Source organism: Coprinopsis cinerea, assembly GCF_000182895.1.
Source record: "Coprinopsis cinerea okayama7#130 chromosome 8 map unlocalized cont3.8, whole genome shotgun sequence".
Lineage (NCBI taxonomy): Eukaryota > Fungi > Basidiomycota > Agaricomycetes > Agaricales > Psathyrellaceae > Coprinopsis > Coprinopsis cinerea.
Window position 1 is genome coordinate 488055 of NW_003307537.1, and position 26916 is coordinate 514970.

Here is a 26916-nt window from a genome sequence, read left to right on the forward strand (position 1 = left end):
GTGTAAACTGTCATCGTATAGCAGCTGTCATCATGTGCATAGTGGTACTAAACGAACTAGTACGGATAGTAGTGCTAAACGAGCCAGTCAGCCAGGCGTACGTAGTGACCATGGGACGGTATGATACGGGAACGTGTTGGAATGCATTGTAAAACTACAACTTGTATGCGTGATGGATGATGGAACGGAATCACGGGTCATGGAAGGGTGATAATTACAAGGGAAGAAGAGGAAAAGGAGAAGATTCGAGAGGCAAAGGAAGAGAGAAGCGGAAGAACAAAATGTTCGAAGAAAACCGAACGACTATCGTGATACTACGTGAGACATGGCTCCGAGACAGAGCTCGTTCATACTTTTTCGTAAACCAACGCGTCGGGGACAGCGCCATATACATAGGTTCATAAGAGGCACAGCAGCTGTTGAGAGGCTGACATGCTTGAGGAGGGGGATGGAGAATTACTTGCAAGCAATCGGAAGTTTGTCGAGCAGAAGAGGAAGGGGAATCGCCGGAAAGAGGATAGGGAATGATCAAGAGTCAGACGACACGCTCTGCGCTATGGCGAACCAGGGTTTGAAAGTTGAAATGAAGAATGATCTGGAACCCAAACCTGTGATCTACTGTCCAAGAAAAAAAGTGGTCGAGGCAAGAAGAGGAAGCCAGAAAATGAGATGAAGGAAAAAAACAAAGAAACGGCCCACAATGGAGTCGTTTTTCGATAATAAATTACACTTGAGCCATCACAAACGTCCGGCCAATAAGAAAAGAAGACTGAACAAGGCAATGGTCAGTCAATCAATACCCGTCCACCAGTAAAGCCAGATACTCACGAAACCAAAAACCCAAAATACAAAAAACCTCGATCACTCTCTAGGCCAAATATCAGTGACAGTCCTTCGGCGTTCCTTCGTGACTCTTGGCAACACGGTTGAAGCCGCATGCCTATCCGCCGCATGCGCGGTCGACTCCTTCCCAAACGGCGTCCCACTCCCCGTGCTCGTACTCGCAGGCAACCCAGCTCCATCAAGCGACGCTCTTGCAAGTCTCGGCGCTGTACCCAAACCCAGTGTCGTCCTCCGTCTTGAAAGATCACTTCCACCTTCATTCGACTGACCCCTAGCCAAAGCGATGGCCGCCAACTTCTTGGGCTGTTGCTGGATCTCTAACCTGGCTTTCGGTACCAATGGCGAGTTCGACTGGGACTGATCACTGCTAGACGCGCGTCCGTTATCCATGGAGGTGCCCCGTCGCTTCCGCTCATCCTCTCGTGCCTGTTGTTGGATCCCCGACAGCGCTGCAGTGACAGACGAAGGAGATGGTCTCGAGAAGGTCACTGTCGATCTGGCCGACTTGCCCGAATCCGTCCTCAAAAGCGGAGGTGTTTGCTCTGACGAATTGGAGACCGTGTGAGTAGTGAGACTGGTAGTAGCGCTACCAGGTGCAGTCAGGTTGGGCAACGAAGGAGGTTGGGATCCGCGAACGGTGACGATTGAAGCAACAGATGGTTTCCGTCGTTCGTGGTGTCGATCCCCAACTGAACTGGGAACGTTCCTCTCGCCCGAAGCTGAAGATGTGTGGGAGGAGCTCTCGCTGTTGCTATTTGAAGGTTTGCTCATCGGAGTTCGGCGTGCTTGCTCTGGAGGAAAACTTGTTCGAGTGAGGGTTCGGGTCCTGGGCGTTGGCGATGGCTCCACCTCGGTTCCTTGAAGGGTTCTCTGTGAGTCCGAAGGGCGCAACACTGACGGTGGTCGAAAGTGGTCAAACTGTCCTTCCAATTGACGTTCTCGTTGTTGACTAGGGGTGAAGAGCCGCCGAGCGGAACCAACAAGGTGGGACTGAATTCCATTGGGTACCGAGGGTAAAGGTTTGTTGGCACCTGACGAAGCTGGAGATGGCGTGTCATAGACGTTCCTCTCCCTCTCGCGGAACGCATTGATAGCTGGGGAAGCCCGAGCCATGCCAAGTGACGACTCCCTCCCATAACCGCCGGAGAGCCTGCGCATCGTCTCTTCTCGCTCCCGCCTCGTAGCCGAGTCCACGCTGAGTCGACCACTCGAACTCTCCGCCTCAGCGACCGCACGTTGATGTTGTCTAATCCCCTCCTCATCCAAACTCAGACTCCTCCCATGGCCGGCAGGCGATCCGTACTCCGAAGCAGCACTCGGGGACAGCCGTCGCATCGTTAGACCCACGTCGATGAGGAAGCTTGTCAACGCTCGAACAAGCTCATCGGAAGCTCTCAACCCCTCCCGATACTCCCCACCGACCTTCTTCCATAAGGTCAACATATCCTCCGTGCCGCTGACATCCGAGTCCACCTCTGCGTTAATCTGTGCCTCTAGCGCTCGATTCGTCCCGGTCCGCATCAACGTGTTTATTCGCTCGGTCGTGTAAACCACGTTTTCAGCATGCTTTAGGAGTTCGGCGGCAGTGGGGACCCTGCCCAGCCCGTTCACCGCAGTCGTCGGTAGTTTGGATAGATTGCCCTCGAATGTCGAAAGTGTCTCCATCAATATTCGCACGTGTTCTGCAGCAGACGATGAGGCTCCTGGTGCAGGCGTGGCAACCATGCGTCTGGATCCGAATGGACTGGCGGTGGAATGTCGATCGTGTAGGTGTTTCGGTACAGCGGTCGCAGTGGTCGTTGCGGTCGAAGGGCCTTGAGTGAATGTGGCAGAATTCGGTGGCAGGCTAGCTCTGTCTAATTCAAGTTGATCACGTTCGGCACGAGTGAGAGACAGATCACGACTTCTTCTGGACGGTGGTGGATCGTGGTCCCGGGCAGCAGACAAAGAATAGGTGCTGCGATGGTTACGCAAAGCAGTCAAGCGTTGCCTCTGTTCTTCCTCCCCATCTTGTTCTCGAAGACGATCCATGGTGCGATAGTCAGCCATGGACGTGGCAGCACGCGAAGTTAGTTCTCGTGCAGGCGTAAATACACGGCGCTTGCCTCTGTCGTCGTCTAGCGGACTGTGGTCGACACGTCTGTCCCGTTCACGGAAGATGTCTCCAGCACCAGATGAGGGTCCAATCGTCCTGGCCTCGTCTCGCCGTGGGGTGAGGCCCGCGGCACGGAGACCTTCGCCTACCAAAGTACGACCACCTGGACTGAACAAAGCGCTTTCAGCACTTCCACCACGTAATGTTTGTCTCCGCTCCCTTTTTCCTTCGACAGGCGAGTGGGCACCTGCATTGTGATAATCCTCGCTTCCCCAACGGGGTATTGAGCCGCCACTCCGAGAAACTTCCCGAAGTGTTGAAGATCGACCAATGTTGCTTCTGTATGGGGTAACAGGCTCAAGTGAAAGCTAAATGGTTGAAAGAAATTAATCGAGATGGCAGCATATATGAACTGAACGGAACGTACCCGACTACGGTCCTCAAAGTCGACACTCTTCCTGCTCCTCGCTTCACTCGCTACGGATCTCGTGTCGGCGGACTCCACAGTACCTTCCCTGAACTCTCTAGGCAGGGCACCTCTTCTCCTTGTCCCGGTTGGGCTTCTCCGTGACTGAGCAACGGCGGCGAGCGCACTCTGGGTAATGTCCCTGACCGTGTCTCGGTCCCGATCTCGGGCTCGATCCCGCCCATAGCCAGATGTCGATGTGTATCGGTGTTCAGCACCGTGGTCGTCGTCTTCGCCATCGAGGCTGCGAACCGGTGTCATCGGGACGATTGATGACCGTTTTCGTCTTCTGGTCGGGCTGTTGCTTGCATTAGACGAGCCCGAAGCGTTGGTCATGAGGCGGGCTTTCTGCGGGGAGTCTGGTGCTGAGATATGGCGGAGACGACTGTATGGACTGGAAGTTCCGACCAGAGCAACATCGTTATCTCCGGAGCTTGGGGTAATTGGACGGCGGGATGAAGATGCATGGGAGGAGGATGAATACGAATGAGAAGATGAATGGGTGTGCACCGAATCGCCTTCACGCTCAGTCTCGGATCCAGACGCTCCATGGTCTTGCGTTGGTGGTGTAGGAATCGTTCGAGCTTGCCGCAGTCTGGAAGATGAGGCTACTGAAGAAGCCTGAGAAGGTGACCTCGAGCCTGATGGCCTGCCTGTCGACGGCGACGGCGAGCCTAATCTCGAGAGTTTGTCGATGGCCTTGTGAGGCGACAACGGCGCATATATCAATTCGAGGAGAAATGTCGCCATGGCGGTCAGAGTCAGGAGCAAGGGCGGCGGACTAAGACAAGACTCACCATCCTATTCCGCTGCGTCAGACTCATCACACGCTGCAGCGCTGACTTGTTATCATTCGAGCTTTTGCCATAAAGTCGTCGATCCAACCGCGCGGTGTCGTCGCCGTCCAGATCGTTGGTGTCGTCGTCGAGGTCGTGGTCCCCGTAATGGTGGGGTTCATCATCATGAAGGTGTGCTTGCCGACTGCTGCTTCTGATGCTGCTGGGCGTGGTGTGCATGTGGGTGCGCTCAGAGAGCGTTCTATGGCTACTACCGCTTGTACTTGCGCTACTGTCGCTCGCAAACGACAGAGGTCGTTGTCGAAGCGCTATGCTGCCTGGGTCGCCAGTGCTTCCGCTTCCAGTTGAGTTCGTGGCTGGAGGTGATGGCAGACCGGATCCTTCAGATCCTATGCTCGAGCTTGGACTTGGAGGCTCTGGGAGGTCTGGCAAATTTGGCGGGACGCCGTTGGCAAGGTAGTTCGACGATGACGACGAAGAATGTTGTATTTGCGTAATGTGGTTGTTTGCCGATCCCCCAATGTTGGGGCTGCTTCCAAGATATATCGCTGAGACTGGCCGGCTCTCCTTCGACTTTATTGCGGGCCTTGGGGGCATTGAGTTGGGTTCGTCGACGTCAATATACAGCCCCGGGCTCCAATTTGAAATGGAAAAAGTCGCGGCAAAGGGAAAGGAAAAGCGAGCGTATCTAGAAAGGATCGGCTGTTGTCGTGTTGCTGAAGAGGGCGCAGGTCATGAAAATTAAGGGCGTGCTCGTCGACCGTGGCGACGGGCAGCTTGTCGAGGACGTCGTGGGCAACGATGAGCAACGAGGAAAAAGGCAGGATCTAGTGAAAATGCCTTCATTTCGCCGGAAGTATCCGCTTTCGGATAAGATCATACTTAATTACTTGTATCACCCTCGCTTTTGGTCCGCCGTTGTGTTGCCAGCGACGGTGAGCTTCGTCGTCCGTCTTCGTCCTTGACCCTCGTCGTCGACATCGACCACGTTCCATGAGAACGTCTAGGATGAAATTCCGTTGTCACTCTAGCCCGAGGCTGCGTTGTCAGTGGGCATGACAAACCCATTCCGAATGCCAGCGGAATCCAGGTTCTGAAATTCTTAGCCAGGCGGACAACGTCTATAAACAGCCTGAATGGAGCTCGGCATTATCTGACCACTGTTCAAGTGTTTATCAGTTCCACCGGAAAGCCAGGCGCGCGGAAACTGAGATCCCGGGCGTGATCCAGTTCCCTTCTGCCCGAGCCCGTCAATGGTATGTATAAAAACCCTTTATGTGATTTACACTACTTATATCACCGATCCTATACCCTTTACAGGCCCTCTCTAACATACACACCCCTCGCCCACTCAATGGCTGCTGCACTACCATCGTTGGAGGAGCAACTCCTCTCTGCAACGAACGCGTTTCTCAAAGCGCTAGCTTGCAACCTATCCCCTCTTCGTCTCCTCTCCTTTTTCTCCTCTTCGTCTCCAGTAACCCTCCAACACGCGCAAGCACGGTGTCCCCATGCACAGACATCACGATTCACAGGGCTTAACGCCGTTAGATCGTATTTTGACCTTCTTACAGCCCACTGGACACGTTCTGCGATGCAGATCCACAGCAGACCATGGCTTGATGTCCAAAAACGTCGTATCGTCATCGACGCTAGTGTCACTTGGATGTGGCGCTCGAGCGGTCGAACATGGACCGAAGACTTTATCTGCACAATCGACTATGACGATGCTTTCAAAATCGTCAGCTTTGTCGTGGAGACAGAGTCACCACCAGAAACGTGTATCATGACAGCGAAGGACATACCCTCTGTGTCAGCCGCTTCTTTTCCAGCCATTCGCCCATCGTCACCGCTGGCTCCAAGCCCCAGAAGAAGTTACTTCTCCGTAAGTCGTTCTCCGAATATCCTCTGCAGCCCTCACTGGCACGTTGAAGGGTTCTTGACCTCTTGACCTCCTTTTCTCTGCTTCATCACCGCCCATTCGCGGCTTTAATCTCTTTCTGTGCCCACGAGAACATTCCAAAGTCTTCTTCTCTCATCCTCCTTCCCGAAATTCCCGCAAAACCACTAATTAAAATGTCCCTATAGGAGCTGCATCGGATATAGGCCTACAACTACCGCGTTGCCGCTTGTGCAGCCGACCACGAAGCTCCTAAAACATACCATATATTCCATCACCTGGACTCGGCCTCGGGCATCCTCTACGACACACACACCCCCATTTCTACAGTCGTCGCTTCCACCGCCTTTCGGATTTATCATATGCGTGCTTGTGCCTGGCACAGAGGCACTTTTTGTTCACCGGTTCCCTCGACCCTGCTGGGATTTTCCGAGGAGGCCATTCGTGTTTGACTCCTTTGTCTCACCCATCTCCCATAGGCCGTGGGCTTTCGTGGAGATTGTCGCACCCCCGACCAAGTTTGCACCAAGGAACACGATTTTTTGACACGGATACTCCATGATTGACCAATCCCTCTCTCGTCATGCCACTCAAATCCCCACTTATGGACTTCTCATCCTATCTTTTCTCATCTACCGCCACATCCTCTTGACATACCGCATCTGCTTCCATGTACTTCTAGCACATATCTCACTAGCTCCATTTACGAAAACTTGCGTGTACATCCAATGTCACAATTTACGAGCCCCCTTCAGCCGACTGGCATACTGTGACCGCATGACACCACTATACCCTCAACACGAAAATTACACACCACGTTGACGACTCATCGAACCGGTGAGCCGGCGACACGACACCGACTACTTTAGCCAGTCATCGATCCCCGCCTCCGTCCCCGAACCTCCCGACATACGAGGAAGTCGAAGCTCATGCATTTGCATCACGCTCGGCCAACGAACCATCCCCTGTTCCGACCTATACCCGGAAACGACTGGCCACCTTCCCCGAAGGAAGGAAGGGAGAGCATGCTAAGGGGGAGAGTATGCTAAGCACACTCCATGCGTGTCGATGGATATGATTCACTGCCTTTTGCACCAAGCATCAGCACCAACTTTGTAACGACCTCACTTGATCCCCGACTCCGAATGATTGTGTGGGCCTTGGTGTCCGTGCATGGCGCAAAAGGTACCTTAGTAAGTACAAACAATATCATGCGTCCATATGCAGCGCGCTGTTTCATGACCGACCCCGCCTCAACAACGAGACATCGCTTTAGTACTAATTGCCGCAAGAATAGTAGCCCTCTTGGTGTCGCCCACAGCTGCGTGTTGAGACAGCACTTTCTTGCCATGCGGTACACACAGCACGCTTCGGCGCCGGCCTAAAACCAAGCTTCCTAATCTTCCTAATAATCCCACCCAAAAGCGCAAATCATCCATCCAAAACTCAAGTCAAACTGACTGACCACCGCCATGGGATCATTCGAAAGGAACGTATCGAAGCTTGAGCTTGAGCATCAACGACCGTTCTTCGAACTTCGAACGGGATCTTCCTTGGACTTCTCCCTGAGAGTCAAGGTCCATTGTACCCGTCCAAACAAGCCTAGAAGGGGGTCAAATCCATTTCTTCCAGAAGACCTCACCCTCACGCGTGGTTCAGCCCGAATGGGCGAAGGAGAGCTGAAGATGACGTCGTTTATCGTGCACCAGTCCCGCCCGAGTACTAGGCGGAAAGCGAGTTCCGAGTCTTATGATCTAACCGAGGTGGTCGTGTGCATTGTGGGAGCCAGGGGCCTGGGGACAGTTGATTATGCCTGGTAAATCTGATGTCGTGACTGGCAATAACCATAAAGTGCAGTCTGCTTGCAAAGCCTATCACGCGTCTCTTTGTGGAAAGTGAAAAGCTCGGAAAAACGAGTTGAATGTTACACCGGTTTTTAGTAAGTAAAACCTCATTGCCTAGCAAGCATCCTTGTCCTCCGCACGACACCGCCCAAATTGAAGCTTATCCTTTATTGAGACACCTCTAGCACGCGCTCCGTATCATTCCAGTTGAAGTCACATTTGCTATTGAACATGTTCCGTTACGTTAACTATTCTACACTTGGCAAGCTACCCGGGGTCATTGGTCAAGGATTTTCAAGCTTCGGTCCCGAGCGCTGGAATATACCGAAAAGATAATCGGTTGATTATCTTTGTTACGACGCCCGGCTCCGAGTGTAGATGTGGTACATAGGCGTGAACCGGAAAGTGTAACTTGGAGGAGGGAGGAAGGCGGGTTCAAAATTCGAAAGTGGCGTGTTGCCTATCAAGGCTTGGCGGGAGGAATTACTTGTCGAGCTCACAGCAGGTGTAACACCTCGTGCTTCTGAATGAATTGCTGGTCCTCAGCATCTACCTTTCATAGAAAAACGTGAGGGGAAGCAATTCAATATTCCAAAGGCAATAGCTCAGTCCCCTCCATTTTCAATTTGCCACATCCGAGTCGTCACGATCGCTACCAATAACCAGAATCAATGGAATTACTACTGAAGGGTCTCCAGGTTCAATAGACATCACTTTTAATGAGGAAAAAATTCTCCTAGTTACCTTCAGCACCATTCGAGAACCAATACAGGCCACCTCGGCCAAGTATCTTTTCGCTCGAAACCCGCCATCCAAAAATGGAACGGCATTTTCTATATTTGGAATCGATCCATCAAACACACGATCACCCCGTGTAACCCAAAGAAGGGCGTCATATCAGAGCTCGGGAACACGATTCACAGAAATCAGGCAACCTGAGGGCACCAAAATTAAGATACGAAGCACCGATGCTGACCAGTCCATTCGGTCATCGCGTGATCTCTCATCTCCTTGTGAACGTCAACGGAACACGGTTCGGGCTAAGTATCGAAGTAATTCGGGATGGGTATCATCATACCCCATGTCGATTAGATAGTATCAGCAAAGTGCCCAGGAAGCTTGTGCAGGAATGTACGCACGTCAAGGTGAGACCACTCCTCGATGACAGAACCCTCGCCTTACGCTGCTCGAATGTCTCCCCGGAGAATTGAGGCTCTTCGTTGACTGTCACATCTTTTCTCATGCCATGGAGCGGACGAGCAGCGGCACTACGTTAGAAGGGCAAGTTATGAATGAAATCGATGTGATGACTCCAAGATTGAGAACTGACTGACAACTGTCCGGGATAAATGTGTTTCCTAACTTCCTGGAATACCGCTTCTTGCTCTTCGGGGTACACCGCAAGCAAAGCAAAAGTGCAGCAAAGTGTATGCGCAGTCGACTGAAAGGCGTGCGAGGGACTTCGCGTGGAAGAGCTGAGAATATACCTCGTGGCCCGCGACCAGGAAAAAGATGTTTCCTGTCAAGAGTCAGAATGAGGGTGGAATGGACGTCTCGCGCGAAGGTGACGCACACATCACCTCCCTGCGCACCAGCTCTCAGGAGTCAGGCCGGACCTTTCGGCAATCAGCGTCGACTTTCCCACCCCTAATTTGGGCGCCTAATTTCGCCAGTGACGCAGCCACCTCGTTGACGTCAACGCCCACAACTACGAGCCAACGTTTCACAAAAATCGATAAGACTTTCCAGAATTATCGACCTCGATGCCAAAACGCCTTTCGATTGCCAGAATGCACCAGATCCGACGTTGACCCTGCACCGATCCACGTGGCAGCTTCGTGTTGTGTGGTCGTTTACCTCATTGCCCCAGGTCGTCACTCGACAGTCATTCATCACAGAGAGACGTGGATGAACTATGCTATGCATCGTTGTTTCACCTCGCAATGGTTTATCATCACTCTTGGAATCACTTCGTTGCTTGGACCGTCCTCAAAACCTAGCATCGAACGCCCACCATCGTTACTCTCGCTCAACCCTGATCGCGTTCAAGGCGAGATCCTAGGACTTATCTTCGGAGGGCTTTTTCATCGTCGAATATGGTCCAACTACATATCTTCGACCCTGTCGAGAAGCTACGCCATTTATCACGACTGTGGAGTAGGGGCTCGAAGCGACGACAAGCTTTGGTCGCGGATCATGCACTATCAACCCAGGCGATTCTCCTCATCGACGACGAAGCGAGCCCAGAGATAAATGAGCAAGCGAAGCACGTTGTCTGTGGCAGAGAACTAGTTCGAGATTCGGAGTATTACAAGGACGAGGCAGGGGATGGACTATGTATCTTCAGAGCTGGGAACGTCTTGTTCAGGGTAAGTGATTCAGAAACAATACCGCCGTGTATGCTTAGACTAACCTGTTCTCTAAAAGGTACATCGATGTCTACTGATGAGAGAACCGTCGGTCTTCAGAGACATGCTGAGCCTACCACGACCCGCTGGAGCGACTGATGGTGTAAACGACGATAATCCCATCCCTGTCGATGATGATCCCGAGCATCTAAGGGATCTGCTATGGGCTTTCTACGCTCCGTGAGTCATCATTCTCAACGATTCCACCTTTATCCTTCTGAGACATGGCGTGAAGACCTAGCCAATTCTGCCTCTACACCACTTCCAATCACGTCCCACTCGAACGCCTGCTCAACATCGCCGACCTCGCCAACAAATACTGCATCGATTTCTACGAATCATGGTCGATGGAGAAGGTCTACTCCATGATGAAGGAAGATCCCAGGATCCTTCGAACTGGATCTCCGGAGACCTGCGCACGAATCCTCCATCTCGCCTATATAAACCGGCACTCCAACCTCTACGATTTGGCTACTCGATCCATTGTTTCGAGACTACTATGGTCCGATATGGACCCTCGACCCATCCGCGATGTGGGCAAAAGACACGGTCTCCGAAAGATCCTTGGACCTGCCTACTACAGGGAACTTCTCCGACTCGAAGCTGAGGACAGCTCCTCTAACGCGAAATACTCGGCGGACTTGGATGCTTCACGGAAAGCCTTTTCTGAAGCAAGGATGGCGTTTCTTTGTCTTTGGGAGCGTCTTCGGGACTCACAGCCTTCCCTCTCCCACCGGGACTGCTGGACAAGTCCTCAAGCCTGTAACGAAGTTTGGAGAACGACCTGGCGTGAAGCGACCGCAGGGTCACATTGCCAACGCAATCCTCCATTGGACGTTCTTGGGCGTCTAAGGTCGGCGATGCGATATTGCAAGAAGAATCTTCCCGCCAACGGAGGGATCTGCATCTCGTGTACGATGGAAGCTTTAGAAGCGATTGCCGCCACGAGGGACGATGTGATAGAGCGATTGTATTCGTATTTCTGTCCTCAAAGTGAACAGTAATAGATAGCATGTTTTAATTATGGCATATGTACAGTAATACACCCCGTAGATTTAGCGTATGAATAGACCAAAGCGACGATAATAGAACCGCAGTCAGGACCTGCTGATTTTGATGAGGCAAGTGACGTGGTAATCGGCGAACAGTGTCCTTCCAAGCAGTGTATGGGAGCGAAGGATGAGATAGCCTGTCAGTGAGAACTCCTCGGAACTACGTCCTGACTCAAGACCAATTTAGCTTAGGATATTCCTGGGGAGCTGCGCAAAATCGAGTAAGGAGCATAAATACTGAACGGGGTGCAGTATCCTTTAGAGTCTTCTGAATCATGTCCCCCATCGTCGTATCCACTGCACAGGCCGTCACCACCGATGAACAGCCTGCAGCCCGAACTGACATGAGTAGGTCTCTTTCGCGAGGTATCGGGAACCTCCCGTGGTAACTTGCGAAGACATATCCAGGCCATCCCCCCTTTCGAAGCAGGCTCACACAGCCAAAGCTGAAAGATTGCGCGGAGGAGGGGCTGGTAAAGTACGTCGATTTCCGTGCCAAGAATTCAGACTCCAGGCAGATAACCCTTTCGCACAGGACTGTTTCCTGGGTCTCGTCGGTTGCTTCCTATGTTTCGGTGAGCCGACTTCCCTTCGATCTGCAGTCAACAACGCTGATAGAGAGAACAGAGTGCTGCGAGGTGGGAGCTATACCATGGTTACTCATCTTTGGCATGCTGACACGCAGCTTGTCCGGCCTCTTAGGGATGCTGTGACTGCATTGGCGATATTATCTGTAAGTCCTTTGATGCATGTAAAGTGACTTGTATACTGGATACTGAGGCCGACATATATCTTAGGCTGTCCTTGCGAAATGTGCTGCTAGGGCCTTGCCTCGACCTGACAAAAGTCACACATTGTAAATCTATGGTACAAATTTAGGCTGAGGACTTCTTTGAATCAATACGTCGTTAAGGCCGTGGCAGCGCCCCAATAGGGGCTGGTGGGTAGATAGGGGCACTAGCCTCCTAATCGAGAACCTACTTCACCAAAAATGGACATCGATCCTATTTCGAAGACGGAACCACCCAGAGTGCACCGTTGCGTGTGAAAGACAGTCACGAGAGTCACTGTCAAAAGGGAATGAGAACGAATGGAGCGCGTCAGCCACAGAGCATCGTCCTTCGTTTCGAGCCACCCAGATCCATTGCCGTCGACGTGTTTTGCCATGGAGGCATCGAGCGCCAGCACCAACGAGCAACCAGCACGGTCGACCACAATGGGTAAGTAAGAGATAGTAGATTTTGGTAAAGGGCGAGCATAACGATAACCCCAGCTATATCTCAAAGCGCAGACAAACTCGCCCAAGGCGACGACAAAACCCTACGCATCAGAGGCGGAGCCGTCGCAGTAAGGGTAAGTAAAAACCTGCGTTTCGACGAATGCGACTATAATTTACAGCTTGACCGAGCCTGTAGGACATTTCTAACACGGTTTTTGGATGCACCTCCTGCTCAGGTGAGTGTCGTGGGCCATTTCCTTTCCGCTCTTCTGACAGTTCTGTGCTCTGTAGAGTGCGCGACGGTCAGAATTTCTCTAAACCCTGCAGGGCGAGCTTTCGTTTAACTTGTCAGGGCCTAACAGGATACTTGTGACTGCTTCTTGGACGCCCTGTGTGAGTCCGGAATACGATGTGGAATGAAAGGTACTAATCTGTTGTTGGTCCGCTTGAAGGCTGCCCTTTCGCCACGCTTTGTAACTTGTTCTGTTGAAGCGTTCGTCGGGAATGTCGCATAAAATGGGATTCGCGAAGGACTAGAAGGTTACGATGTCTGTTGGAATAGAAAGTCGCTTCGCATGGTATACTTCTCCCCTTGTGACACCTCCTCGCCACTATGGATCAACATTCTTTGCTGGAACACTAGCACCCGGCCGACCTTGGGTTCCACGTCCAGGAAATGCTTCTTGTTTGGGGTCCAGAAACGCGTTGCGCCACCTTCGAGCCCAGCGTCGTTGAGGTAGAGGTGGAGTGTAACAAACGACTTTCGCTTGGGCTCGTTGTCCTCGAGTTCTATCAAACCATCGCAGTGAGGCTTGAAGTAATGTCCCGGTCCATAACGGAGGAAACTAAGCCTTTCATTGACCCTATAGAGCAATCATCTTTCAGCACGTCGAAAACAGGCCAGACGGTAACAAAACTCACCCAATGAGTTCGTAGGTGGGGCCTTGCTTCCTTCCAGCTTTCCCGATGATCAAGCCAAACTGACTTGTGGGCTCAATCCGGTGGATTTCCTCGACCAGAGGACGAAGCCGTTGATAAACCATCTCCGCAACCTCACGGTTGAAGACGAGGCAACGGTCGCTGTTTCGAAACTCTTTGTGAACTGTTTGTGTCGGCCCTTCAGCGCTGAGTCCTGCTGGTTCCCAATCCCCCACCAGGCCTGCAAGTTCTTTGCATTCTTCGAGGCTGAATACGTCGTCCAAGATTTTTGCGTAGAAGCCGCTGTAGTTGCTTGACAGGGGGGTTTCTGAGAAATCGATGAGGGTCGTTGACATGGTCGTAGTGGTGGTCTAGCTTTGAAGAGCCTGTAATCAGCGAGCGCCTTTATCAGGCCAATGACTCATGGCGCTCTCGGGCATCCTCATGGCGGTTGTGGGCGTTATGAACGAACGGGTGCCGCCCAAGGAGATCTTGGGCGGAGGCGCCGGCCCTAAAGCATGCGTGGGAATTCGCGAACCCTATCTTTGTCCTGACTTTGCGGGAAGGTTGCTCGTCGACCGCGACGACGACCACGACGAGACCGCTGACATTGGCCACGACGGGATGGAATCCCACCCTTCGGTAAGCGACATGTGCGATACCCCAACGGACTTCTATATCTTGGCGTAGTACCCTGCAGTTGCTGGGCTATTGAAGAAATACCCAAATTCTGCAGCCAGCTTGTTCCAGACCTACAATGATCTAAACTACGGTGAGCTGGTTGTTGTACCATTCGCGCACGTTTCCTGACATCTCTCTCAGCGCAAGAATGGGCAGATATGGCTGTGGTAGACTTGGGTGATGATTTTGGCAGAGGCGCCATTCGGGGACGCAGGAAACGAGGGCTTGAAGACGGCGGCGGGTTCCAGGACCAGGTTTCCTATGCGATGCCTTGCTCGTTGTCAGAGATTTTGTCCTTCGATCAGTGAGTTCTCTGCATATTCCACGCGTAGTGATGTTGACCAGGGTTCTTAGGCTTAGAGGCGCATTCGATCGTTTGGACACGAAGGAAATATACCTGGCAATAACTTCGGAAGATTCTTCAATTGTATATTACAAGCTAAGCCAGGGAATAGTAAAGCCTCCAGTCTGATACTCTTCCAACCCCAGTCATCTGTGATATGCAACCAGCTCAAGCAAACCCTGCCTTGTTCTTCTCGACCCAATCCCTCACTGTCATGGTCCCAACGAAAACTTTGACCTTCAACTTCTCCTGCTCCTCGGCTGTTAGAGTGCCCCATTTCTCCTCAGAACCGGCCTCGACCTCCAGCTCAGCTTGGATCAACCATTTTGCAACTTCTTCAGACATGATATGGCGATAGATCTCTTCCAGGACTTCGGGAGGAACCGCCTTGTGGACGACCTTCTTTCCGAGAACATCACTTGTGATAGCCGCCAGCTAGAGGGAAGAATTCAGTGAATGCTTTCGCAGTCGCAAGATCGCTTCGTACCTCATCGTAGGTCAAGAGTTCAGGCCCAATGACTATCACGTCCTTGACCTTGTTCTCTTCTGCGACTATTCCTTCAAACGCGGCTTTGGCGATGTCATCGGTCGCGACGAATGGAACTCGCCCGGTCGGAATCACGGACTGGAATTCTCCATTCGCGCGAATACCATAGCTGTAGGCCGTCAAGAGATTGTCTGGCGGGGTATGTCAGTCCCGGTTCTACTGCTCCATTCTAGCTCACTTACCAGTGAACCATGTAGGTCGCAGAATCCATCGATCCAACCCCTTTTCCTCCAAATATCCAGGAACCTCTCCAAGCCCGCCAATGTTGTTCTTGCTGTCGGCTCCGCTACCGCTGAGGTACACGAACCGCTTCACGCCCTTCTGCACTGCCAAATCAATGAAGGGTTTCAGCGGTTTCCCGGGGTTGAGGTTGTCTGTAGGCCCGATCAGGTACACAGACTCGATGGTGTGGTCAGTCTTGAATGGGTTCTCGAAGGTAGTGGGGTCGTCCCAGTCGAGCTTGACGGAGTCGAAACCATCAGGGATCCTCAGGCCAGATCGAGAGCCGAAGAGGACACTTCGACCGGCTTCCTTGAGGAGTAGGGCAAGACGAGTACCAATGTTGCTTCCGCCTCCAGTAATCAGGGTTGTCATGTTGGATGGGTGTCGATGAGACTGAACATAAGCAGGGTATCATGACGAAGCTTTATAGCTCGATGATCGATGCTTGGAGATGATAACGATCAGGCGAGCGGACGTTCTGGAAGGCTGCTGAGTGGCGAATAATGGCGCGTTGAGCTGCGAGCTGCGCCATGGCTGCGATCCTTGTAAGCATTGTCTATTGCGACTATTGTCTGGGCGGTGTTGCTGATAATGATCTTATCAGCAGGAACGCCATCTATTCCGTTTTCCACTGTATTGGCTGCGCTAGCCTGCAGAAAGCGATACAGTATGTGCACCATACTTCGGCCACTTTCTTAGTCCTAACTCCCTCAAATAGGTCAATTTTCACCAAAGCTACTAGAGATAGGGCTTCGCGTCGAGGCCGCAGCGAAAACGTCAGTGCCTGTTCAAGTTGCGATCGATTCAGCAAAGGCGCAGTGCTGTCTTCGGCGTCGTCGGCGTGTGCGCGTGCCCACACAGAGGTCAAGAGTTGGGATTGGCATTCTGGACAGCTTTCCACGATAACCGCACTTTCTGTTCAGCAACCTCCGCAAAACTGATGGAAGAACGGGAAAACCCTGTGTTTGGCGCGCTGGGCCCGCAAGATAAGCCACTACTTACGTTGAGTAATGGCACCGTCACCTGCGTTCGTACAGCGGGCACTCCTTTCTGCGCTACGACCTCTCCATTGGGAGACATGTGTGATCAGCGTCTGTGTTCTTTGGTGAGGACTGATCTCTGCGATGTAATTTCGAACTCATACTTCATATTCAGGGACGCCTGATCAATCGGCGAAAACCAGAGAGCGGAAAGGCCACTTTTCCGATCCGTGCGGGAAAAGCTTGAGAAGCCACTGTGGTGGTATGCGAAATCCTCGAAGCTATAAATACCTGCTATCTTGTGGTGTAGGATGGTAGGCGCTTACCGCTGTCCGATCCTTCGAGCCGTTTCTATCATGGCTCATTTGTCTCGACTCCTATTCCTCTTCGCCTTCTTCCAGACAATTTCAGGAGTACTTGCGATTCCTTCCCCTGGTCAGAAGGCTCCCAACGGACCTGGAAAGAAGAAAAAGTGCAAGACTATCCATGTCCGGAAAGAATGGTACGTCTATCGTCGTTTAATCCATGGAGATTATCGACTAACCGACCATTGTAGGAGGGACCTCACTGTGAAACAGCGCCTGGACTACATTCGCGCTGTGAAGTGCCTTCAGGCGAAGCCTACCACCATCGTTCGGGAAGGTGCCAGCTCACGATTCGACGAGTTCCTCGCCAGTCATGCCGACGACATGGCATGGATTCATGCGGTTGTAAGTCTAGTTCGTTTTTCATTACTTGGATGAGTAATGGTTCTCATCGCCCACTAGGGCCAATTCCTGCCTTGGCACCGTCATTTTGTCACACTGTACAACAATGCTTTGCGCGATGAATGCGGCTACAAGGGTCCAGCACCGTGAGGGTCTTCCTTCCAATGCACAGTTTCAAGAACTAACGATGACCTGGTGGCAGATATTGGGATTGGAGTCGGGACGCTGAATCATCCAAACCGTGAGTGAGGCATCAGCTGTTGAAAGAAGGAATTTACCCGCTGGCTGTGTTCTAGATTGGCCCAATCCCCCGTCTTCGATGCTGTTACAGGCTTTGGTGGTAATGGCGTCCCAGGGACTTACACACCACCTCCCAACGTTCCCGAGTTCCCGGGTCCGGATTGGCCAGAGGACATCCCTCTCCCGGAATTCCCTACAGGATTACCTGGCTTCCCCGGAGGACCAACCGCCCAAGGGGGCTGCATCGACACCGGTCCCTTTAAAGACAGGCCCATCACCATCGGACCCGCCAACCTCAACATCCCCCGATGCTTAACTCGCGCATTCTACGACGACCTGTTGAATAATCTCGACAAGACGAGCGTCGACTGGGCTTTGGCGCAGAAGACGTATGGCGATTTCGATGCTGCAATCACCTTCCGTAGCCCCCCTCTTGAGCCTGGCGCTGGGATCCATGGTGCAGGCCATGCTGTTGTTGGTGGCTTGATGACTGATGCGTGGGCTTCCCCGGGAGGTAAGAGACTTTCCTTTCTGCCGCCCTCAGACAAAGTTGGTCTGATGCTGATGTTCTTTTAACAGACCCAGTCTTCTACCTCCATCACGCCAATCTGGATCGTGTTTGGGCAAAGTGGCAATCGGCAGATAAGAAAAACCGCCTTTATCAAATCGCTGGGTATACCACGCAATGGCCTCCTTACACGAATGTTACGCTGGATTTCGAGATGGAGTTCAAGTACCTAGACGAGCCTTTGAAGGTGAAGGAGGTGATGGACATCGAGGCATACCCTGAATGCTATAGATACAATGACTGATCTTCTGTGCACTCGCTAATTGTGATAGGACTTGATTGGAACCTAAGCCTTCCAGCCACCCTGGACCTTTTACGAGAACCTGTTGGCCTTGACAAGGAGAGCGTCGATAGTGCACTATCGAAGAAGGCTTTCCAAGCCTTTATGTGCTACATCGAGATTCGTGGACCTATCCCGAACGTTACAGGTTCCAAGATTGAAACATCCAGTACGTTTGATTGATTCTACAACAAATACCTAACAGGACTACGATATATCATTTAGTCTGCGGTCGCAATGTCGACGTGCTCAAACTCTTTGAGTACAGCATAGTCCTCCGCCTCGATGGCGCTCAATGCTTCGTCAAATCGCTCAACGGGCACCTTGACGGTATGTTGGTTGCCTTCGCTATCCGTGTATCCCAAAACATCTGGTAGTCGGCATTCTCCTCCAGCTTCGCGGGCAGTAGCACCGGCAGCGCTGTACGGTGTCCATCGAGCGGATCCCCAGTTGATATAGTTGGGTGCATCCCACACGCTAAGGCCTACAAATTGATTCGCAATCAGCTCGGATTACTTAGAAGAAAGTTGGTGCGACGACGTACAGGAGGGACCAGGGGTAGGACTTCCAATACCTCCAGTGCTTGTAACACAGTTGGCGTCGCCATAGGATCTTCCAAACCAATTGGGGCCAGTGTTCTGGAATCGCACGGACCAGCCATAACCCGACGACGTTCCCCACGTACAGCAGGTGTTCACGGGCACATTGGTGCAGCATCCGTATGTCCCCACGCAATTTCGAGAGGTGTAGGCGCAAATGTCCATAGCCTCTGACGACGCTCCAAACGATAGAGCGAGAGCTGCGAGGTAGAAGAGCTTGGTAAAAGCCATAGCGAAGTCGGGATGGGTGTGGCGAACAGTGAGGTACTGAGCAGTGGGCTCTAGCGCTACCACTCTCATCGCTTGGGGTCCCGTTTAAATAGCGCAGGAAGGACAGTATAACGCTTCCGTTTCTCCGCCAATCGGCCACCCGGCAGGCACATCGCTCAACTTTTCATTATGGGAGTAGGCCTGGAGGATGCCAGACTGTCACCAAACGGAATCATTTTCTTTCGAAGCGCTTGGCATCCTGAAAATTCATTGTCTTCAATCAGTCAAACTTTTCTGATAAAGATAGAGAAGCATGTCAGAAACGCGGGGGCCATGAGGTCGACTGTCCTGTACCCGGCTCGTTTCGGAGCCAACCTCTCGTCAAGAGTGCCGGGTAGTCTCGTGAACCAGGCTCTAGCAGGAGAAGATAATCGTTCTCCACCCTTAGACTGAAGGCGGCGTCTCTGGATTCCGAGACATATCCCGAATGTCAATGTTTGAGCAATTACTTGAAGCCAAAATACGTATCAAGATCTAACAACGCTTTTACTATGAAACTGCGAGATTGAGCACGGCATAATCCTCCATCTCGATAGCGCCCAGCGCCTCATCAAAGCGCTCAAAAGGAACTTTGACCGTACGATGTGCTGGGGACCAGCTTAGAGCTTGATTTTCCCCGATTAACAAGTGGGAACCGGCACCTCCAGTGCTGACACGACAGTTGCTGTCACCGTAGGATCTTGCGAGCCAATTGGTGCCTGTGTTCTGGAGTTGAACAGACCAACCCGGACGATGTTGTTCACCAGCAGATATTCACAGTGCAGCATCCAAAAAATCCGATGCAGTATAGCGCCCTGGCGCTGTGCATGACAGAGTTCTATCCCTGTTTTTCATCGCCTGGCTCCTCGTTTAAATGGAACTTAGTCAGGTACTCGATCACTTCTTTTTCTCGCCCCTAGGCCACCTGAGAGGTACATCTCTTATGTTCAATGGTCTGAAGGATGCCAGACCATCAGTTCGCAATGGAAGACATGTCTTCCATGAATTTGGCATATAGATCTCTGAAGATTTATTGCCTTCAATCAGTCAATCATTCTGACGAAGACAGGGAAGTATGTCAGAACGCGGAACAAAGAGCAGGGCTTTGCGCTTCTCTGGTCAAGGCCGTGAGATACATTCAAAATCATAGCGTACAATACTCAGATTCGAGTTCAGGACTGAAGGTACAATCACTCCACGTGCTCGTAAGAAGTGAGAGCTGCATAATCCTCCGCCTCCAACAACTGAGAGATATACTCCAACTGCCCATGGCCTTCCGGAACCTTGATAAGATGTTTCTTCCCATCGGGCGTCTTAAAGCCAACGACATCCGGCTCGGCACAAGCGTGGTTGTGGTGCGCCTCGTCTGAGCGGGCCTGGAGCGCACTGGTGGTCCATTTTGCAGAATTGAAGTTGACAGCTTCTGGTGTGTCAGGAGTGGAAACGCCTAAGTGAGGAAGTCAATTTGATGGCCAAGAGGACCAGAGTAAGATATGCTATCGGATTGAACTTTGAAGAATCAAAGAACATTCGACGTACAAATTGAACCATCTCCAATTGCTGTTGCGCTAGCATTGGCATTCTGGCAGCGGAGGTCGACTGAAAACAAGGCGGTCCAGGCGGAGGTCGCGTCCACTTGTGACACACCTACGGACCAGCCCAGCGAGTTTCCTGTGAACCACGCGCAGCATCTTCCTTCTTCCACGTTGGTACAGCAGCCGTACAGCCCATCGCACCCTCTTGCTGCATAGGTGCAAACCTCGGCAGCTAGTGCGCTCGAAGTCAAAAGGGAAAGGAGAGACGCCAGGGAAAGCACACGAGACGAGAAGAGCATGGCTGGGGTGCTTTGTTCCGAGGACTTCTAGTTTCAGTTCGAGTCGTCCTGAATTGAATTTATAGGGCCGGTGGACGAGTGAGAAGACCGTCGAGAAGCCCTTTACTTCGACAAGTCCCCGGCAAAGAAGCTCGCCGCGAAAGAAGACGATAAGCCAAGAGTACAATACGAGATAAAACCAAGCAGTTGTTCTCTGGGACTGCTCAACGAGTGAGGCCTGTTAATCTTCGCTGATTTTGGATACGCCGACCGAGACAAGGGCGCATGAGAGGGCGGATATGCCGCTGGTAGTGAGAGCGAATTCATAGCTGTATGCTGTGAACAGCAACGAATTCCTCGGTGGTTCGTCCGGCATTTGTCCGTCCGATGCCCTGGTAAGGTCATCTGATGTCGACTTTGTCTTCGATAGAATAAGTGAGAGAAGACCTATTTTAGGGAGAAGTTTGAAGGGACGAGCTCGCTGGCATCGACCCACTCCACAGATTGTACTCGCGAACGTTCGCTTGTAACGTGAGTAGCGAATAGTTCCAGGGCGCGCAACCCCTCAAGTTCGTCGGGGTGGTTGTCGAACGGAAGAACTGTTGTAGCGTCACCAAAAGTAAGGTGATTGTCGAAGAACACGAGAAGCGCTCGGCGGACAGCACAATGATCCGGATTAGCCACGTTTTTCGCTCGGGTTTAGAAGTCACGGGGAAAGGTGAACTTCATAGGAGGTTAACGTTCCGGCGGAGCGCTCAGTCAAGGCTTGGGGGCGTCAAGTGAGCGATTTAATGGCAAAACTGTGGTAAAACACAGAGAGGTAATTCGAGGGTCATTGCATGGTGGGCAGGTACAAAGGTCCCAAGAGCGAGAATGAGTCCGTTAGATCAGAGTCATTAGGATACACATAGTTCAAGTGCAAGAAAGTAGTGTCCGTTATGGCCGAGGGTTCGCGGTTAAACTGGCGTTATCAACACATTTCAAAGTTCACTAAGGCGTTGTCGCTTAGATGACGCGGATGGTGATGTTGTTCAGCTCCAAGATCGGGTAAGCGGCGGCCTAAATGAGATATACATAGGCCACATCAGCAGCGTAGGAGACCGAAGAATGGCGACGCCTTACCCCGAATAAGTGAAGCCTGATCGTACTCAACTGGGCGAATCCCTTGGGCATTTCATCGGCGGGTGGCATGGTGAAGGTGAAGTTTTGATAGGGCCTTCCCGGTTGTTCGTGGAGTTGAGGAGTATACGGACCGTTGTACAAGAGGCGTCCAACTTCTACAGCCGGACCAGGACAGGATCCGGAAGTGCATGGGAGGAGTCCGATGACGAATCCAGCTTCCCTGGAGCCCTGGTGGCTCATCTAGATGGATTACCATCACACCCACACGTGAGTTACGAAGACAACGAAAAGGGACTGTCGTACCGGCTTGGCGATCTGAACGGTGAACGTTTGGCCGTTTCGTATCCGAGCACCTGGGGTTGGCAGTTGGATGACGCTCGCCTGAGCGAGAGCGCCCACGATGAAAAAGAAAGGAACGAGGAACGTCGAAAGGTTGAGCAACATGGTGTGATCGTAGAGGTTCGCGCCTGGTATGGGTCAGAATGGGGTTGCCAGCCAGCCTTCAGCCAGTCGAAAGGTATATATAGCCAATGCCTCGACGTGGCGGTCAGTTTGTGCCGCACCATCTTCATTTACTAGTGCCAGTTACATTCCCTAGATTTCCATAGACATGTCCATAAAATTGATATAGATCTGGGACACAAGTTCGTCATCCATTACATTCCGTTATCCAAAGGTTGCTGGAAGCCTATAATCACGAGGCCCAGACATGAGTGTAGATCGAGCCCACGAGTCGATTAGAGGGATATCAGTGATATGGATCTGTCCCTTGACTTCGCCGCAGAGAACCCAGAAGAGACCGCAGCGAGCAGTGCCAGAGAACGGTGATGTGACGGTGGTGGTTCGAGAATGAAAATGCGAAGTCGATCGAGAGCCCGAGAAAATCGAATTTGATGGATTGAAACGGAGCGCGAACTTTACGATGGCCGGGGGCTGGATCGGTGCGGCTTTAGAAGGTCAACCAGCCATTCCGCAACTTGCAACGTCCGGGGAAAGGATGCATATCATTAGGTCTGGAGACTCAGAGCTAGGTACCCAGAGATAAATGGTCAGAGACTGCCCCGTCTCCCAGAATCCAGCCAGTGCCACCGCCAGCTATTAATAACTTCGCCTCGCCTGAGGTCTCACGATCCGCAAGTAACTCATCCCATGTGTACTATGGTATAGATCTGAGCAATTGAGTTCGACAGCCGTTCGAGTTTTAAGTCTCAGAGATGAAGAGGTCTGTTTCATCACAGAAAGCACCAGGGACGAGATGATTAGGGAAAAGCCTGGGATACTGAGCCGTCACTGTTCGGAGATACGGTCGCCCCGTAAAGCATCCTGAAGGGAGTTGGACCAATGGAATGGGTTCAGAATCATGGTGATGGGCCTGGTTTGAGTCGGTGAAAGGCCTGCATCCAAAACTTGAGATTCTGAGACTATCTGTCAGATTCAAGCGGCGCTCATGATGCTTGTAATCATGGGGACACACCGTTGTAGAAACTAACCAGAACAGAAGCGTACATGCGAGGCATCGGAATTACAGTACTTTGTATCAAATGAACTATGTCTACTAAACAAGAGGCAGGCTCACATCGGGTGCGAAAGTAGGCCCTATTCCAATTCCTCTACACTTCTTCTTCCATTTCTATCACTTCAACAAGTTCTGAAAGAGCCGCAACTTGTTCCTCCGAGGGTTGCTCAGAATTCCTGAACGCGATCCTCTTCAGTGGGTTCCCAACTTCAACTCTTCGTTGGAGTGCGTCCAATAAGTCATCAAAGTCAATTCCGTAATAGCCCCTTCGTGTGGTAAACCTGGCTTTTACGATGGTGAGGGAAGCGAGTGCAGGAAATATTGCTGGTCGAGTCTTCAACGCGGATAGAAACTGCGTCGCGGTCCGTAGGGTAATCAGGACCTCTTTCACAGCGTCCATCGTGCTGAACATCGCTTCCACCGCTTCGTCCTCAAGATCAGCTTCTGAGTCCTTGTTATACCATCGTAGCGTCCTCGTAGTGTCCAGCGCTATTGCTAAGAGCGCTGGGTGTTCCGTAGGTTGAAGAAATGGTCCACGCAGGTGGTACCTGATGAAGTTAGAAGCATACGAGCTAGCGTCTGGCCAGATCTTGACTATGATCGAATGCATGTTGGTTGTGAAAGAGACGGATTTCGCTTCTTGTCGTTCGAATGATGGGGAACCGGGTGTGGAGGCCGTAGATGCATGTGTGAGGCGGTAAGGGAGCAGGGAACGAGGAGGGGGTGCATCGCCACCATAGTCCCAGCAATCGGCCGTGATACTGGTGTCTGAGGGGATGGCGAGGTGGGGCATGATGTCGGTGTACTCCTGAAGCTTCCCATTGACAGTCATAGTTTGTAGATGGGGTAAAACAACAATCCGGTCCGCTGGGATATCCTCCCGCTTGAACCGAACGTCAAGATGCAGCTTCTCCAACCTCGACATCAAGGAGAATATGTCGAGAAGTTCTGTGAGGCTCCATGTAGTGGAATGGCAGGTGAGGCTGAGCTTCGTTACACCTTCGAAAAGGCGAAACGGTGGGGAGATCCTGCAGTGCTCCAGGGCGAGGGCTCGGAGTTGGGGAGCACCGTCTGGAAGAATAGATCCCAGATCTTCCCCCTGAGGCTGTCTCCAGCCTCGTTCATCTCCAATGTTCCTGAGGAGGAGGGTGTGTAGGTTGGAGGCCGTAGAGCCAAGCGCCATCATCCTTTCTTGTAGCCGTGTAAAAGAGGAGTGAAAAGTGAGAGAATCAAACCGATGAGCATCCGATAAGTATTGCTGAAATACTGCCTCGGCTTGAGGAGACAGATGAGTAGAAGTGAGAGTCACCGATGTCGCTGCATCTTTGGACCTCTCGAGGAAGGCGAGGATACGATCCGGGTTTCCGTCTCTGACGTTCATCCAAAAGCTGGAGTAGTCGAGTGCTGCATCGCGCCAGCGACGGCAGACGTGAGAAAGTCGGATCCATCCCAGTTTGTCGCCGTAGCCTTCTTTTATGTCAGAGAAGATTTTGCAGAGGATATCGTTGGGGAGGAATCCGATGGGGGTGAGGTCGTTTGCTCCATCTTCAGTTTGTGTACTTCATTCTGCAGTTTAACGATTTCGTTTTCTAGAGCCGCAATACGGTCGATGGTACCCTGTCGTTTAACATCTATCCCGTCGAACATACTCTTGAGTGGCACCATCGTGTCGGGGAGGAGGAAGCTGGCCTGTAAAACGTGTCTGTCATTTGTATTCTCCCAGACAAACTGCAGTGGCTTTGGGATGCTCACCTGCTTATAGAGAGTCGAGCCGCTCGGGGTAGTCAAGGATGTCCTCTGGTGATCGTTGCAGGATCGATTCTCAAGGCCAACTTCATTTGAGTGGCTCATTAACTATGCACTTGGCATCGTATAGCCACTGATGCTGCCCAGAACCTGTAAGCGCCCAAGCATCATCATGATGACGACTCTCGCTCGAGGATCGATCTCGCCGCCCACCCTTTAAATTCATAACTCCAACAAAGCGAAGTCAGGTGAAACTCGAAATGCCCAAGCCAATGCTGAGCCATGAATCTAGCCTCAGGCTGGAGCAGCTGTCAGATTCCATGATTGACGCCCACAAATCGCACAGGGTGATTAATATTGATTGTTTGAGATGACTCATTTGATGACTCTCTAAACTTGTACTCCCATCATCATGAAGGCGACCACAGTCTGCTACAAGACGACGTCCAAAGGCCTGAAGATTAACATTGACGTTCGACCACCAGATCTCAGCACCTTTTGTTATGACCTCGCAGACGGCGCCATTGTCATCCGGCCTGCTTTTCTGTACTTCCATGCGGGAGGACTTGTTTATGGGAATAGAAGAAGCTTTATTCCGCGATGGCTTTCTGGTGAGTACCCCAATAGCCCAAGGTGGAATTGGCGTGCGTCTGACATACAATTTATGCAGATCGTGTCGCCACACAGGGTTGGCTGTTTATCTCGGCAGACTACCGTCTCATACCGCCATCGACTGGAGATGATATCCTTGAGGACGTCAGGGATCTCTGGAACTTCCTGACAAATAGAGATCTGACCCTTGAATTGGATATCTCAGCCTCTAAGGATGATCGGAAGACGGCCAAATTCAAATTCAAGGCAGACTCTATCGCTGTTGGGGGATCCAGCGGTGGTGGACTCTGCGCGTATCTGGCAGCAGTGCATTGCCGTAACCCCAAGCCAGTTGCCATTCTTTCGATTTACGGAATGGGAGGTGATTTCTTTGTGAGTGTCAAATTACACCTTCGTAATCCATCGCAGTATTGAATGGCGCCCAGACGCCTCATTATCTCGTTCCTAAGCAAGAGAAATTTCCGAGAGCAGCGGAATTTCTTAAAGAAAAGGACTTCAAGTCATTCCTCCACCCATTCGAAGAGGATGATTTGAGCGAAGTAGCGCACGATCCTAGATTCTCCCGGGGAACTTTGAGCGCACGAGTCCACGTCAGCACACTCTACCTACAATCCGGAGTCTGGCTGGACTATTATACCGGCAGACACGACCCCAGCATCAGTAGGACTCTTCAGCGGCTGTGCAGATTTTCACAATTCGTGTCACCCTTGGAGATATCTGTGGCAGACGAAGGAGTAAGAGACCAAGTTGTCGAGGAGGTGAAATGTGTCGACGGCTTGTTTCCACAGCTGAAGGTATCGTCAGACTGGCCTCCGGTGTTCTTAATTCATGGCAGCGGGGACACCTCGGTGCCGGTTGGAGAGTCTGTGCACCTGTATGGGTTGCTACAAGAGGCCGGAGTGCCAGCAGAGTTGGTGATGGTGGAGGGTGAAGAGCATGGGTTTGATCAAGGAAAGGAGTCCGAATCCAAGTGGGGTAGCTATTTCGATAGAGCAATGGAGTGGCTTCGTAAATACGCTCACGAATAGACCGCCTTGGCCGATAGGGGCCCGGTTCGGCATTTCCCGGCAACATATTTGTCCTTGCTTGTTGCCCACGTCGTCAGAATGTTTGGCAGCGCTTGCATTGGCTTTTGCCTTTCGCCCCCAT

General features: G+C 51.8%; 13 protein-coding genes across 13 annotated transcripts; 6 read left to right on the plus strand and 7 right to left on the minus strand.

Moving 5' to 3' along the window:
* Window positions 1-861: 861 nt before the first annotated feature.
* Window positions 862-4798, minus strand: CC1G_08040 (hypothetical protein; the record flags this gene model as incomplete). Its single annotated transcript, XM_001835479.2, has 3 exons — window positions 862-3306; window positions 3366-4185; window positions 4248-4798. The coding sequence occupies 3 exons, from the start codon at window positions 4796-4798 to the stop codon at window positions 862-864; spliced, it is 3816 nt and encodes a 1271-aa protein (XP_001835531.2).
* Window positions 4799-5509: 711 nt separating this feature from the next.
* On the plus strand, window positions 5510-6572 carry CC1G_08041 (hypothetical protein). The gene is made up of 2 exons (XM_001835480.2): window positions 5510-6086; window positions 6290-6572. The coding sequence occupies exons 1-2, from the start codon at window positions 5556-5558 to the stop codon at window positions 6305-6307; spliced, it is 549 nt and encodes a 182-aa protein (XP_001835532.2). The 5' UTR covers window positions 5510-5555; the 3' UTR covers window positions 6308-6572.
* Window positions 6573-10041: 3469 nt separating this feature from the next.
* On the plus strand, window positions 10042-11433 carry CC1G_08043 (hypothetical protein; the record flags this gene model as incomplete). The annotated part of the gene is made up of 3 exons (XM_001835482.2): window positions 10042-10314; window positions 10373-10533; window positions 10595-11433. 3 exons carry the CDS (start codon window positions 10042-10044, stop codon window positions 11355-11357), a joined length of 1197 nt encoding a protein of 398 aa, XP_001835534.2. The 3' UTR covers window positions 11358-11433.
* A 247-nt stretch (window positions 11434-11680) lies between these two features.
* On the plus strand, window positions 11681-12265 carry CC1G_08044 (hypothetical protein; the record flags this gene model as incomplete). The annotated part of the gene is made up of 6 exons (XM_001835483.2): window positions 11681-11753; window positions 11814-11883; window positions 11941-11980; window positions 12033-12043; window positions 12108-12138; window positions 12203-12265. 6 exons carry the CDS (start codon window positions 11681-11683, stop codon window positions 12263-12265), a joined length of 288 nt encoding a protein of 95 aa, XP_001835535.2.
* Window positions 12266-13165: 900 nt separating this feature from the next.
* Window positions 13166-13898, minus strand: CC1G_08045 (hypothetical protein; the record flags this gene model as incomplete). The annotated part of the gene is made up of 2 exons (XM_001835484.1): window positions 13166-13487; window positions 13546-13898. The coding sequence occupies 2 exons, from the start codon at window positions 13896-13898 to the stop codon at window positions 13166-13168; spliced, it is 675 nt and encodes a 224-aa protein (XP_001835536.1).
* Window positions 13899-13965: 67 nt separating this feature from the next.
* On the plus strand, window positions 13966-14695 carry CC1G_08046 (hypothetical protein; the record flags this gene model as incomplete). The annotated part of the gene is made up of 4 exons (XM_001835485.2): window positions 13966-14184; window positions 14233-14314; window positions 14365-14527; window positions 14578-14695. 4 exons carry the CDS (start codon window positions 13966-13968, stop codon window positions 14693-14695), a joined length of 582 nt encoding a protein of 193 aa, XP_001835537.2.
* Window positions 14696-14734: 39 nt separating this feature from the next.
* Window positions 14735-15707, minus strand: CC1G_08047 (NmrA family protein; the record flags this gene model as incomplete). The annotated part of the gene is made up of 3 exons (XM_001835486.1): window positions 14735-15001; window positions 15054-15244; window positions 15296-15707. 3 exons carry the CDS (start codon window positions 15705-15707, stop codon window positions 14735-14737), a joined length of 870 nt encoding a protein of 289 aa, XP_001835538.1.
* Window positions 15708-16671: 964 nt separating this feature from the next.
* On the plus strand, window positions 16672-18074 carry CC1G_08048 (hypothetical protein; the record flags this gene model as incomplete). The annotated part of the gene is made up of 6 exons (XM_001835487.1): window positions 16672-16817; window positions 16872-17025; window positions 17083-17168; window positions 17225-17263; window positions 17319-17776; window positions 17842-18074. 6 exons carry the CDS (start codon window positions 16672-16674, stop codon window positions 18072-18074), a joined length of 1116 nt encoding a protein of 371 aa, XP_001835539.1.
* Window positions 18075-18331: 257 nt separating this feature from the next.
* Window positions 18332-19009, minus strand: CC1G_08049 (hypothetical protein; the record flags this gene model as incomplete). The annotated part of the gene is made up of 2 exons (XM_001835488.1): window positions 18332-18594; window positions 18655-19009. 2 exons carry the CDS (start codon window positions 19007-19009, stop codon window positions 18332-18334), a joined length of 618 nt encoding a protein of 205 aa, XP_001835540.1.
* Window positions 19010-20148: 1139 nt separating this feature from the next.
* On the minus strand, window positions 20149-20707 carry CC1G_08050 (hypothetical protein; the record flags this gene model as incomplete). Its single annotated transcript, XM_001835489.2, has 3 exons — window positions 20149-20405; window positions 20498-20557; window positions 20614-20707. 3 exons carry the CDS (start codon window positions 20705-20707, stop codon window positions 20149-20151), a joined length of 411 nt encoding a protein of 136 aa, XP_001835541.2.
* Window positions 20708-21776: 1069 nt separating this feature from the next.
* CC1G_08051 (hypothetical protein) lies at window positions 21777-22337 on the minus strand (the record flags this gene model as incomplete). Its single annotated transcript, XM_001835490.1, has 3 exons — window positions 21777-21830; window positions 21894-22133; window positions 22197-22337. 3 exons carry the CDS (start codon window positions 22335-22337, stop codon window positions 21777-21779), a joined length of 435 nt encoding a protein of 144 aa, XP_001835542.1.
* Window positions 22338-23503: 1166 nt separating this feature from the next.
* Window positions 23504-25074, minus strand: CC1G_08052 (hypothetical protein; the record flags this gene model as incomplete). Its single annotated transcript, XM_001835491.2, has 2 exons — window positions 23504-24954; window positions 25014-25074. 2 exons carry the CDS (start codon window positions 25072-25074, stop codon window positions 23504-23506), a joined length of 1512 nt encoding a protein of 503 aa, XP_001835543.2.
* A 493-nt stretch (window positions 25075-25567) lies between these two features.
* CC1G_08053 (hypothetical protein) lies at window positions 25568-26795 on the plus strand (the record flags this gene model as incomplete). The annotated part of the gene is made up of 3 exons (XM_001835492.2): window positions 25568-25766; window positions 25826-26128; window positions 26176-26795. The coding sequence occupies 3 exons, from the start codon at window positions 25568-25570 to the stop codon at window positions 26793-26795; spliced, it is 1122 nt and encodes a 373-aa protein (XP_001835544.2).
* Between the last annotated feature and the right edge of the window lie 121 nt (window positions 26796-26916).

What these genes read in the sequence shown, in the direction of transcription:
- CC1G_08041 (XM_001835480.2), top strand. Translation starts at nt 5,556, where the DNA reads ATGGCTGCTGCACTACCATCGTTGGAGGAGCAACTCCTCTCTGCAACG.